General features: G+C 50.8%; 1 protein-coding gene across 10 annotated transcripts in view; it reads right to left on the bottom strand.

Moving 5' to 3' along the window:
* IQSEC3 (IQ motif and Sec7 domain ArfGEF 3) overlaps positions 1 to 14,359 on the bottom strand; it is a 96,447-nt gene that overhangs the window by 51,903 nt on the left and 30,185 nt on the right. For 9 of the 10 annotated variants that reach the window (XM_084766513.1, XM_084766516.1, XM_084766519.1 and 6 more), the window contains exon 3: positions 643 to 913. The exons of the other annotated variant lie outside the window; for it this stretch is intronic. In XM_084766513.1, the coding sequence (XP_084622639.1) occupies positions 643 to 913 (271 nt within the window). The remainder of the gene's footprint in view (positions 1 to 642; positions 914 to 14,359) is intronic. 10 annotated transcript variants of the gene reach the window in all.

The following is a 14,359-nucleotide window of genomic DNA, read 5'->3' as shown; positions in this document are numbered from 1 at the left end:
TAACTGAAGGCCTATTTCCCAATTTTAAGGGAAGCAATGGCCAGAGTGTTATATGGGCGTTCCTGAAGGCACTGTAAGGACTGGATCCCATATCTACCTCTCCCAGTTCAAATCTGTTTTTTTTTTTGACAGACTCTAACAGCTAAGGTACATCTCCCTCTAAGCATGTGTCCCCTTTCCAGTGGGGAGGCTCTGAATGCCCGCATCTGGGTCAGCCTTGGAAATCCTGACAATCCATAAGCAGCCACTGACTTTGCACCTTATTTTTCTTGTGCATGCCTAAGAGTTGGGCTTTCCCTTGGAAAGTATGGAAACAAGGCCATTTCTTTTGGGTAAAGTGGAAGTGGGGACTCCCTTGACGACAGCTACTTGCTTAGAAATTTGCATCGTGTACAGGGCAGTGCAGGGATGTACTAGCTACAGGCCTTGTGGTGTAGGACACGAGTCTTGCCAGGTACAGGCAGGTATGGGAGCTAAGCATGGCTTCCTGAGGACTTAGGGTCTAGGGAAGGGCAGCTAGGTAGCTCAGCTGGGGAGAAACATAGAAAGAAAGTGTGCCTGGTGGTCCCTGGCACCCTGGACAGCCCCCAAAAGGCAGGGCCCTTCACCACCCTCCCCGCCCCCCTGGGAGGCCCTGGGTACCTGTTTATTCTTTAGGTCAAGGGAGAGTTCGTACTCAGAGGCAGCAGGAGTGTGGGAGCAGAGCGCCGTCGCCAGAGCAGGCTGCTGCTGGCCGGGGGAGGCCGTGCGGAGGGGCCCAGCCCGTGGGGAGCCCCCCGACCCCGGCCGCTCCTCCTCCTGCTGTAGCTCCTGGGCTTGAGCCTTCGGGGCATGGGCACTGGGTCTGCCGGCTGCCACCGCTGCCACCACGGAGTCCTCCATGCCCCCACCGGCCTGGGCACAGGAGCCATCACTGTGAACAGAAGGCAACGGTGCTCGGTTGGGGGAGAGGGGGATGATGCATGTGGCCTGACCTGCCTGGTTCTAGTCCTTTCCAATGCTAGGAACTAATGGGATAGCTTCTGCTGCCCCACTAGGGAAGGGCTCTTATGGCTGGAAAGAGCCCCAGGCAGGAGTAAACCTGAGATTGGGAGGGCACTCCAGGCTAGAATTCAGAGCAGGGGCCGAATGGTGAAGAGCGGCTGGGCTCACATCTGGGATCTGCCTCTTAGCTGCTGGGGTACCCTGGCAGGTTACTTAATGACCTGGCACCCATTGCCAGTCTGGAAATGGGCGTGTTAACTGTGCAGGCCTCATGGGAAATGGAGAGGTGTAGTTACTACACATCTTCAAACTGTCTGGCTTGTGGACACCCTGTACACAGTGCTAACCACTGCAGTGGTCTCTGGTCTGGCTCTATGGCCATCAGCTTGGAAGGCTTACTGGGACTTGCTCTATCTTTAGCCCTAGTGAGTCTAGGAGAGGGAGTGATACTTAGAAGGCAGGCTTGGGCATCAGTCCTTTCCCAACTTCAGTTTGGGGCTGGGTCTATGGAAAGGAGGGAGCCTGCTCTTCTGGGTTTAGAGAGGCCCCTGTTTTTCACTGGCTCCCCTTTCCTCGCATGGAGCCCCCAACAGGTTGAGCGATTACTGCCTTCCTCTTACCTACCCTAAGAAGATACAGAGTCAGTAATTTGGCTGCTTCTTTCTCCACAAGCCTCCGAGCTATGCCCTACTTCAAGGCCCAGAACTAAGTCTCTAAGAAGCTCCTCCGGATGACTGTAGATTTCCCTGCTCTGTCTTAGAACACTGAGAGCCATCCTCGGAGAGCCATTGTGGACTGCACAGTAGAGGACAGTGGTGTAGTTAACAGCTGGCCCCCGTCCAGCCCCGACAACTGCATGGCATTGATCACGTTGCTCTGTCTCTGAGCCTGAGGTTCCTCATTGCGTAACCAGGGTTAATACTGACCTCAGTGAGCTGCAGTGAGAAACACAGGGGCCTATGTGTATAAGGTCAACACCAATCTCAGCGAGCTACAGTGAAGAACACAAGGGTCTACGTGTCTAAGGAGCTTAGTACAGGGCACGTGTGGATCAAACTGTTCTTTCTACACTGTCCCTTCCTAGAGGCCAAGGCCCGGGTTCTAGTTGATTCTAATTTCCCTGCTGAGAGCTGAGCAGATGATGAATGCACACAGTTATTGATGTATGACATAAAGAGAACCAAGGGCCTGGGGAATGGATCCCACAGCAGACGGTAACCGAAGGCCAGGATTTTAGGGTCATGCTGTGACACCTGCCAAACTTTTACAGAGGAGGAACATGGGTCCCTTGGGGTATGTGTCCCTGGTACTGGAGAGCTGGGACACCTCAGGATTTAGTTCTTCCAAGACTGTGCCCCCCACCAAAGGTACTCCAAACTATGCTAGAAGGCCTCTTTGTGTGTTTTCCCTGACCTTAGGGAACAGAGGTGGGGTGGAAAACCCTCTGGTCCCCATCTCTATTGGTTGTCCCAGGATTCCCTCCTCCCAGAAGATGAAGAAGAGCTCACAGGCATGTCTCAACCACAAGCAACCTTTGCCACTTCCCATGTGGCCACCAGACAAGCTCCACGGTGGGATGTAGCCCTCTAGACATCCTACATGTTTTCTCACTACAATCACCAGAAAGTTCTTTTTAACCATGCTACTTCAACCCATCTTGCTACAGCATGTGTCTTTTCTTCCTTCCAAAATGCACTGAAATGGCCCCACCTACTATTAGGTCATCTTGCATCCAGGGCTTGGCAAGAACACTCTCTCACCCTCTTTTCTCCAACATGTCTCTACCTCAGTCTTGGCCCTGGCACCCAGGGCCACTCCATCCTCTAGGGAACTGGGGACTGCTCATACCTGCAATGCCATTTGTTTTCTTTGGTTGTTCACAGTCTTCATGACGTTGCTATTCTTTGGTGCCTGAGCTCTGCCAATGACATTGTAGGTTGGCAGAGAAGTTCTTAGCTTTGCCTTTCTCCCCTCGACTCATGTATAAGCGACACGAGGGGAAGTGGCCATGAGCTCCATGAATTGCCCTCACCAACATGGTTGAGATTAGATAGTGGAGGGAGAAAATTATGGCTTAGCTGTCAGGAAGTACGAATTATAATTCTGCTCTGTTCCTTCCTATGTGACCTTGCTCCACTTAGCCACCTGCTTTGCAGCTCTATCTGTTCATCCACAGAATGGATAAGTACCTTACAAGGCGTTGCCACAAGGAACAGATAAAGCATATATTCAGTGTCTGACACAAAGTGGGGACTTAATGAATAGAGGGAATGGTTTGTTTCTGAGCCAGAACCACACAGCACGAAATACTGTGAACTAGAAGGTACTGTCCCCCATCTGGTCCTCTGTCAGCCCTTTGAACAAAACTGAATGACAAGGTTCTCCATACAAGACATGGCCTTTGTCAGCCATCCAGATGGACTGGCTTCATTGAGGCTTACCTGAGCCCTGTTCTATGCATGGGGAAGAGGCCCTGGTTCTGAGCACTATTACTGATGGGGTCGTTGGCTCCTCTGTGCTCACTGCCTTCATGCAAGCCCCTTGGTTGTACCCATCACAATGTAACCTTTTTTGGACAGACACTGTCCAGAGTCCATTGTGTAAATCTGTAAATTGTGCCCTTGACCAGGGAGCAGAAGAGTACTACATGCTCAGAACCTGTATTTTTGTGTCTGAACATCAACAGAATGGGCGCTGTGTCCTGTTACACTATCGCGGATGGAGGCCTGCCTACTCCAACCCAGAGACTGCGATCTTTGGTGTACAGCTTCTTGATTTTGCACCCGGAGTACTGCTTCTTCCAGGACTGTGTCTATGCAGCTCCTTAATAACTCAGGTTCTAGGCCTTAACAGGGGTTCTGCAAATGAGGGTCATTTATTCATCCCCCAAACAAAATAGCTTCCTTACAGCCTCACCTGAGTTTCTAGAGGGTGTCTAGGGGATCTCCACTCCCCAGGGCCCAGGGACAATGCACTTGCCTGGGACTTTGTTAGCATGTGAGTGAAACTGTTCACCAGGTTCTTCCTTGATCGGGAATACCCAATGAAAAGGCAATATATATATATATATATATATATATATATATAAAATATAGGTGCCACCAAAAGGAAGGGCTCTGAGAAAGCTTTGATTGTGCCCATGTGACAGTAGGCCTGTAGTTGAGAGTGCAGCAATTTACATATGGGAAGTGGAGGTCCTTGGGAGACTGAGGGACAGGCTCTTGATCAGAGGATGATCACATGTCCCCGCAGCAGATGACCCATGTCCTGGAACTAATCATCACATATGAAGAGGGTCACTAGGTGGGAAATTGGCCTGTGGTTTGAGGGTCACTGGAGACCTGCCCGTATATGCCTGATCCTAGCCTAATAACAGCATATATAAGTATCCTCTTGGTTTTTTTTTGGGTGTGTGTGTGTGTGTGTGACTTCTCCTTTCTGTCCACTGTGTCCATGGACAGAGCCACCTTCCTGAAATGTAGATGTTTTAGTGCCAATCCTCTGCTCAGAGTCCCTCAGTGATTCTGGGGCTGGAGGAAGAAGTCCATTTATAATTGCCCCCACTGGATGACCTCTCTGCTCCATCCACACTGTTGCCAAGTCAGCTGAGCCCTCTCAGGCCACCGTGCATCTCAGAGGGTCCCTCTCTTTCTACACAGCCCTCTCACCCACACATCTATCCTCCTTGTGAACTCAGGACTCATTTAGAGCCTGTGGGAAGAGTTGATCCTCCCTCTACGTCTCTCTTCTTACCTCTAGACAAGTAAGTTTTGACACTTGATTCTCTTTCAACAATGACATTCTAAGTGTCTCTATTCTCCACTTGACGTCCATGTGCACGCCCATTTAAAATCACAGGTGCTTATTACATGGATGGCTTATAAGATGTGTATAATAAATGTTAATGGATGGATAGATGGAGAGGTGGGTAGATAAATATTTAATATTTACTACTTTTCCGAGGGTGGAGGCACTGGACTATACTTCAGTGTGTGCCATTCCAATTGCCCCCCCCAAGGATGGGCTTCTTGCCTATCTGCTGAGAGTGCCCTGGGAGAGTCTCTTTGGCTATGGGTGCTATTGTCCCCACCATGAAATATCTCAGCAACAGAGAGCAAGCTGTCCCCAAGTCATCCTCCCCAAGAATGCCCACATGACCAACTGAAACAGGGCCATTAAAAGTCCACTGGGACACATTTGGACTTCTTTTCCTCACCCAATGCTTATAACAGATTGGCCAAGACTGGCAGACATTGTGCATTTGGTCCTTGCCTCTGCTGTGCCTCTCATCTCATTTCTATGGAGACCTCCCAATTGCGATGCAAGTAAAAAGGTTGACACATTGAGGTCAGAGTTTGCTGACCAAACGCACAGTGGAAGCCCAGTATGCTGCTGCTGGCTCCTCTTTTCTTTATGGCTAGGATTATCTTTGTCTTCTGTCCTTAGACCTACATAGATCATTTCCAAGACCCAAGTGCCTTTGCTAAAAATCTCTGGGTTCTCTTCCTAGGAAACTGCATACATTTTCATGCCTACCATGTTCTGCTATCACATCAGTGCTGTAGGGACTTCATGCATGCACCCAGGTAAGAACACTTATTCGGAACAATGATCATGGAGCGGTTTCTGGGCCAAGGGCTGCAGGTATCTCTGGGGACCCAGGAAAGATGCTTGGAGAATAAGTACCAGATGGCTTTGCAGGCTCGCCATTATCTCTGGTGCTGATGGAATGCTTAATCAAGGTTAGAGAGCCTGAGAGGAGTAAGGCCCCTGCTTCTGCACCTGAGCAGCCAGGTACCCAGTGCTTCTGTGCCTCATCCTCTCATCTGAAAAAAAAAATGGGGCTGTGAATACATCCCTCCCAGGAGAGCTGAAGATGGCGTGACCTCGCAGGGGTGCCATCCGCGTTCACATAGCTGACTCAGGAAGGGAGTGTTCTTTTAGCCTCCTTAGTAGGCCTTAATAGGTCACATTTTGCAGTGTCAGGAGCTGGACGGAGCAGGGGGCACTGAGAAACAGGGGAGGGGTTGGTGGCTTTGTTTGGAGAGGGGAACCAGCTCTCCCCCAGGCAGACACTAGCTTGCCTGGCAGCACCGCACACAGTTGGGATAAGGTGATGATGAGAAAGCGTGCAGACCCCCAAGGGGTCACTAGCAGCAGATGATGGCTTCTGGAGAAGCAAGATGTATTTATTTTCCTGCCCCTGTGGTAACAATAGCCACCAGAGACCTCACTGGAAGGTTTCTGAAGGCCGAAGGGCTCCTCCCTCATGCAAAGGCCTCTCCTGAGAGCCTGGACACCCACACCAGACTACTCCCGATTCTGCCACTCATTCTCCAAGCCACTCTGGGACAAAGAAACAAAGCCATTTCCTGGACAAGAGCTAACAGCGTGCTTCAGAGCCCCTCAGGGTTTTTCACCCATTACTAAAGCACGCCTGTCCCTCCTTCCTTTGAATCAATAGAGCTGTTTCAGATGGGCAGGATGAGCATAGGAAGCCAAGTGTCTTCCCGGGCCCCAGGTGGGATGCAGGGAAGGGCTAAGATTAGAGAAGGCCAGCGTTAGTGACAGACAAGGACCAAGTCGGCAAATGGGCTGAAAGATTCTACCCAAGGCGGTCAGAACAAAGCCGGGGCTGATCGCTCCTCCTTCTGTGCTCTGTCACACTGGGACATCAATCACCCTCCCTTAGTGGACTCTACTTCCTCTGGTTTACAGAGGAAAGCAATGGTGTTACAGTGCAGCGTTGCTCTACACAATGTGTGGAAGGAGAGAGAGAGGCTGGCTTCCCAGTTCTTACGCCTTGTGCCCCGCCAGAGGCTGTGCTCTTCTACCCCTGCCCCTGCTCCCAGCCCTCAGCCCACCGCAGATCTCTATGCAGAAGTCTCCCATGTCTCCCCAGAACATTTCTTTCTTTCTTTTTTCCAGACAGGGTTTCTCTGTGTAGCCTTGGCTGTCATAGACTCACTTTGTAGACCAGGCTGGCTTTGAACTCACAGCGATCTGCCTGCTTCTGCTTCCCGAGTGCTAGGATTACAGGCGTGCGCCACCAAGCCCAGCTAGAACATTTCCCACAAGCTCCCCTGTCCCTTTGCTCCTTGAGCACCACAACCCGAGCTGGAAGCTAGGTCGGCTGTAGAAGCCTCAGGCGGGAGGGGCTCTTCCATTTCAGGGACAGCCATAGCTCCACTGGTGGTGACAGCCCTTCCCCACCAGCTCCCTAGGGCCCTGAGAGAGAAGTTATCTTCTTTTCCTGTTGGCCTCATGGAAGCTTTGGCCTGACAGGTATCCCACAAGCAGCCGTTGGGTTTGCTTTGCCTCAAGGGCTTCCTGACAAAGAAATAGTAGCTTCTTGTCTGAGTTCTGGTCTTCACTCTATCCAGGCCTAGTATGTCCAGGTCACTCATCAAGGTGGTCACAGATGGCTGGCCTTGATGGTGAGCTGGCGGTTCCTGATTCATCCATGCGGTGAGAGACATCACCCGTCTGCCGTGTCCCAAGACACTCCAGGTGGTGGCTCATCTCAAACCCTCCGCTGGACAATGTTTCTTCTGAACTCCAGCCTGACCCACATTGTTTCATACTTTCTGTTGCCACTGACGTCTTCACGTTGCCAAGCATGTCATGTTTCCATGGTACCAAAATTGAGTTTTGAGACCCTCCTCTGCCCTTTGCCACCACACAACACAGTTTCATGAGCTTGTCTTTCTCAGTGCCTGGTAGACAACAGCTCAGAGGCACTCTGCCTCCCTAGCATTGTCTTGCTTCGGCTGTTAGCTGGCCCTCTCCAGCTTCCTCCAGGAGGAGGAGGAAGCTCCTACTACCTGACACCCTTGTTTCCCTGAGCCTTATGATGAGCTTCCAGAACCTTCCCTGAGCATATAGTTTAATGTAATGTCACAGCTGGTTCAGGCAGCACTTAAGATTTCCAGCCATGAAGGCACGGTGTGGGACCCTAGAGTTCTGTGCCTGAAGACTTAATTGTCCACCCTCCGATCTTGTTAGAGTGACTGTCCAAACCCTGTGCATATGACTCATCCATGAGACAGGGCAGGCGGTTGCATCGTCCCATCTGTAGAGACCCTTCATTGTGCCTTCCTCCTCTTCCGACCCTGGCTACCCACTTTGTTTCTACTTCTTTGTCCCTGACCTAGTTCCAAGGAAGGAAGCTACTCAGAGGCCCAGGATGATCCCATGACACAAGAAGGCACAGGCTAGGGACCTTCTGAAAACTGTAGGCTGGTACCTGCTTTGATTTGAATTGTCAGTGACACCCCAGACTCATGGTTTGAGTGTTTAGCCCTCAGCCGGGGGTGCTGTGTCTGGGGCTGTTGATGGGGTTAATCTCAGTCATCATGTTGGTGAGATCTAGAGTCACCCGGGGGATGGGATTCCCAGCATGCCCCACTGGGGATACCAGAGCAATTGAGATAAGAAGAGCCATTCACCATCCTGTGGGCTGAGATCTTAGACTGTGTGAAAAGGAGACGGCTGTGTGAGCCGAGCACATATCCGTGTTCTCTCCTTCTCAGCTGTGGATGCAGTGAGGCCTCCTGCCTCAACGTTCTACTGCTGTGATTTTCCTACTATGGCAGACCTTAACCTCAGATTACGAGTGAAGCTTCTTCCTTATATTTGACCCTCCCCCTGCCGGGGGTGTTTTGCCACAGCATCAGTCAAAGTAACTAATAAGACAGGAGGCTCCGGAGGCTGGGAGAGCCAGCACCCAGTCCTCAGAAGAGTCACTAGGAACAGGGCTTTTGGAGGTTTTACTCAACCCTTGGTTCCTGCCTCTTTCTCTGCTCCCCAGCCCACCATAATTTGGACACCCCTCCCACCACAAGCTCCCACTGATGTGAACTCAGTTGCCCTGCTATGCTGTCCCCTCCATGGTGGACTGAAACCCTTGCAAGCTGTGGGGCACAATCAATCTTTCCTCCCTGACGTGTTTCTATCAGGTACTGTGGTCGTTATGACACCAGGGTGATGACTGCAGGACTCGAGAGTTGGCAGCATCGCCAATAAAGTAGAAGGCCGTTCTAACACTGTCAGTCCCTGGAGTTCCTTTCAGTTTCCCTCCTGCGAGGCTTCTTTGGTATCCTGCCTGGTTCTTCTTGCTCTAGTAGAAAACACAAGGTATGCTATCAGACTGGCTCCACTATTTCCTGCAGTGTTGAAGGAAGGGCTGTCAGCCTGCTGCGGCATCTGAGGTGATGTTGAGAGCCTTTCCACTACATATTGACTTTGGGAGGAAGCCCCGGCAAGCCCAACTTGCTCAACAGCTGTGGGGCGGGGCTGAGCCATAAACCCTTCACTCTTGAGATTAAATTAATTTCCCTTCTCAGAGGATCAGTCAGCAAGCTCTGGGTTGGCAAGGAGACTTTTCGGATACAGTGCCTGGCTCTCTATATCACCCCAGGCTCTGTAGTGACATCCAGGCTCTGCTTTAACCTCTGCCTGATGTCTAGAAAATGCCCCAAATCTGTTTCTCTGGTTGCCTGCGTTCATCTGGGACAATCCCTTTTTACAATCTGATTCAAATCACTCCCTCTATTCAGAGTCTGTCCCGATCATGGGACTCTTCTCGGCCAGCACGTCATTAGTCACAGGTGAGAACAGACCTCTTTGGATGAGGTTTCCTCCTTGTGAGCCCATCACCTGCCATGCCTAAAAAAAGGACCTTTCTCTGAGGGGCCCAGCATGGTGACTGTTATGATTTGGACCTGAAATGCTCCCCCAGACCATTTTGCTAGTCTGTGGCTCTACCAGGAAGTAGAGGCACGTTTGGGACATGAGGTCTGATGGTAGGAAGTCAGGGCACTGGAGTGTGCTCTTTAGAGGGACAGTGAGTGATACCCCCAACCCTTTGTCCTTTTCTCTGTTCTCTTCCTTCGCTGTGATCCCATCTCTTATTCCATCTCTCTCCTTCCTGGCTGCCATGAAGTAAGTAGCTTCCACCATCACATGCTCCCTCTAAGATATGTGCTACCCCCAGGGGCCCAGAAACAATGGAGCCGCGTGACCATTGACTGTAGCCTTTGAAACTGTGAGCCAAGACACACCTTTATCCTTTAAGTTGTTTCTCTCACATAACGAGCATATGCAACAAGAAGGTCATGGTCCTCACCTGTCTTCCGCGGGCTCCATCCCTGGATGTTGATCTAAACACTTCTTAGTCATCTTGAAAATCTTGCCCCCTTCCTCGTGTGTGTGTGTGTGTGTGTGTGTGTGTGTGTGTGTGTGTGTGTGTGTGTTGGAGAGGAAGCCAGGGTCTCACATGTATTCTAGGTAAGTACTTTACCACCAAGCTATTCCTAGAAAGTCCAGCTTTCAGGAAGCTAGCACCCACTGAGTTCTTAGGACGTGCCAGGCATCTTTCTAACTCATCATCATGTTTAATGCCTCCCAAACATCCCAAAGATGAGAGCTATTGCTATCCCTGACCCACACTGGTGAAGGTAAGATACATTAAATTACTTAACCAAGGTTTGGAGTTTGTAAGCACCAGGCCTTGGTTTGAACTTGGATTTAAGTTACTCCAGTTGGCACTGTCACCTGCCCCACACTGCTCTGTGATGAAGTCTCCCTGTGTCCGTCTTCCACTGCTGAGCACCTCACTACTCCTTTGCCTTTGAAAGGCACAACAACCCTCTGGGGGTCACCCTTTCATCCCTGGAGAGGAAAGGGGACTCATGCTTTTAGTAATACACGAACAGAATCCTGCTCACTAAGATGCCAACTCATACTGATAAGATACATCAATCTCTTATGAATATGTCTGGTAGGATAGTTCCCCTGGAGGCCTGAGGAGCTCTGACTGACTCCCTAAGGCTTCCAAGACTTGGCAGAGACATACAGCATGACAGCCACCCTGAGAGCTCAGTAGTCTGGGTGGGTGCTGGTAACTGTGGTCCAGCCAAGGTGATACATCCCAACATGAACAAAAGAAGCAGGGCTCACAGTCACCGCTGGATGCCGCTGTATTTGAATGGTTTTTGGTCTTCACCTCTGCCAGTCTCTACCCTCTTGTCCCATCTTCTCTGAGGAGACACAGAATTCTTTCCCAAGGTCAGTCGGGAGGCTACCCAGGCTGCCACTTCACTGCTGAGAAGCACATAGCCGAAGATGTGTTGGGGGAACTTCTCATGAGTGGAACTTCTCTTCTCTTGAGCGTAAAGGTGAAGTCTAGCCTCCTCTGCCCTCTTAAAATCACATGTGTCCTTGGGTCTGGAGGGAAAGAGTGCCCAAGTCCAGGACAAAGGCTGGGATTTGACAGTGCAACCCTCATGTCACACTGAAGAAACTGAGGCACAGAGAAGGGGTATCCCCTTTCTTACTGTGCTGGTGAAAGTTCTGGGCTTCCGGGAACCCCAATTGTACATCATCCTGAAGTGGATACATTCTCTTTACTCCTCTGGCTCTCTCCCCACCAGGGACAGCCACATACACTGACTTTCTTCATCTCCTCATCAACAGTTTCCTCTTTTTAACTTTTCTTTTACCACGGCCTTCCTATGTAGCTCAGGTTGACCTTGAACTATTGATGTCCCTGCCACCAGCCTCTGGTTTGCTGGAATTATCGGCATGTGCCACCAGGTCTACTATTTGTCCTTTTAAGAGGTCTCCAAGAAAAATATCTCTAGATGGCTCCTATATTAAGACATCTTAAGCCTCCAAAAAGGTAATAATGTCTTTCAGAATGCCTGATATGATTAAATCAGTCTTGCTATAGATTATTTCTTTTTATTTTCCTTTCCTCCACTCTTGGTTTGATTAAAAATGATTTTTATTTATTTATTTTTTGGTCTGACATTAGGTGCCATTGTAGAAATTATAATTTTTATTGAGGGCTGATAGGTTAAATGATAGAGGGGATCTTTCAGAAGGGAGATAAAACGAAGCTCAGGAAGCTGTGGGTTAAAACAAAACAAAACAAAACAAAACCACCAGGCCTTCAAGGAGAGGTTGGTGTTCCCAGGAACCAGAAAAGAACATCCCAAGGAGTCCCAAATTAAAATTAAAACAGCTTCACCAGAAAACTGGGCAGACAGTGTTGCTGAGTACTGTGGGACCTGCAAGGTACCCCTGGGGTGCAGTTCATTCTGCTCTTGGAGTTCATGAATGGGACCAAAAGGGAGAGGCTGCACAGCTCCTCAGGGTCAGATTTCTTCCCCTCCTGACCATGCTCCTGACCCCTTCACATAGCTCCCAGGCCTCAATGGAGGCTGTCTCTAGGGTACACAGAAGCCACAGGACCCCTGAAGGAGATGCACACTTTTATTCGCCTCCTCTGCCATGCACTGCCTCCCTGGTGTGAAGACAACTGAGGCCTCAGGGCCAGGAGCCTGGCAGGCAAGGGGGCGGGCTGCCCCTGGTATCTTGAAGGCTATCATGGGACCGTACCCCAGCGGTGTGACCTGGATGACCCCCTGAGTTGGTCTAAATCAGTGGGTAAGATGGGTTTTAAGAAGCCACTAGACCTCAGTGACAAAAGAAAGGGACAGGCATGTGGAAACTGTAATTGTCTGGTAAACACAAGCTGGTCCATTGGTCTGTTTCGGGCCCATGATAGCCAGCTGGGTGAAGGACGGAGGTGGATGGATTAGGGGTTTCCCCAGGCCAATTCAGGATCTCTGCCTGATAGCCCTTCCAGAATGATCCTGCCTGAAGGGTATTAAGTTGGTTCAGCAGGTCTCTAGGACCTGCTCTGCTACAGGCTCATGGGCCAGCTGGCTACCAGGTAAGGCATGTGAGTCACAACCCAAGGCAGGTATGGTAGGACCTGAGGAGCCTGGTTAGGACTGGAGGCCCTGGGAAAACTGCAATGCTGCACACCAGAGGAGAATGCAGGCTACAGATCCTTTCTTCTTCTTTTTTAAATGGCGGGGGAACGTAAAACCCAAGGCAGAGAGAAACAAAACAGCGGAAGGCTGTCCACTCAAATATCAGTAGTTAATGCTGTATGATTGGAGGGCTTTTTTTTTTCATTTTCTCACTTTATTTCTGCATCCACTAGACTTTTAAAAGGAAATATATTATTTAACATCAAATGAAATGGTTAGGAGGATTTTCCTTGAGCTCTAGGGGGAAAAAAAAATCCCAGTGTCAGCATCCAGGGAGGTTGGGCCTTGGAGTTGGACCTGGCTCAGCTACCAGATTTTACTAGCTGTGGTCCTTTCGCCAGGACACCTAGAGTCCTTGTCTGCACTTGGACATCACATCTGTCTCACAGATGTGGGTATGCTGGGATGACTGCCTGGCAGAAGGCTGAGGCGATGGGAAAGAAGCAGGCACCCATGGAGGAGGAGTCCCTTCTGGAAGCTGAGCCCCAGGCTTCCAGGCGGTGGGTGGGTTCCTCTCCCTCCTGTTGGGTTTCCTCTGCCACCCGCCTATCCTGCCACCCACCTCCCATTACTCTAATGGAAGCCAATCCTTCTCATCTCAGCCCCATTACCACCCACAGAGAGAAGTGGGCTGCAATTCTGAGAGCTGCTGGGAGGCGGCTGGCCAGCTCTTGGGTCATCCATTGTTCTGAATGTCACCGGGCCTGTAGCTGCAATTACAAGCTTATTGAGCTCCCAGAGCATAGCCCTGTCATCACAGTAGCAAGAGGGAGGTGGGAAGGGGCCAGCACCAGGTCCCCAGCCAGGGGTGGGAGGAGAGGGAGGAGAGCCTGGCATGGAGCTGCTGCTGTTTCCTGCCCTGTCACAGTAATGCGGGAATGGGGGTTCCTTTAGCTTCCCAAGCTCCCACTTGAGGGTTCACTTCCCTGGGCTGGCGGGCCCAAGCTGTTTGCCTGAGCTGTGTGGGAGTCAGTCTCATCGGTGCCCACTGTAATACTGCCTTATCATCTTCCTTCAGCACTCTCTGCCAGGGCCACAACTGCTGCTTTGCACCTGGCTCCCCCGCTGGTGCCTGTTCCTGCTTCCCCTGCACAGACAAGCTTTCAGAGTTACTCAGTTCCAGCAAATCCCCTTTCCAACAAGCAACCCTCCCTGGCAAGCTCCGGGTCTATGGAGAGTCGTTTCCTGACACAGCTACCAGCTGCTACTCAGGGGACCTGGAGAGGCCGTCCTCCCTTCCCTAGGACTGGGTTTCTCTGTTTCTTTGGGAGCTAGTGGGAGGCGGCTGGCGGCTGGCGGCTGGAGGGGTCCCTCCAGATTCCCCAGCTTTCTGCATGAGCATTGGCCTCAGGATAACACAATGGACAGAGAGGTAAAGTGCTCTTGCACAGGTGCAGTTAGGTCCCTGACTCTGCCCTGTAGTATGGAGTGTGGTAAAAGAGAGACCGATAGGCTATAAGCTTGTGTTGACCTTGACCTCAGCTGGAAAGCAGGGGAAGACTAGGAGGAGCTAGTATTGGCTCCTAGAATTG

This window comes from Acomys minous (assembly GCF_964271855.1).
Source record: "Acomys minous genome assembly, chromosome: 17".
Lineage (NCBI taxonomy): Eukaryota > Metazoa > Chordata > Mammalia > Rodentia > Muridae > Acomys > Acomys minous.
This window is presented reverse-complemented; position numbering and strand designations above follow the sequence as displayed.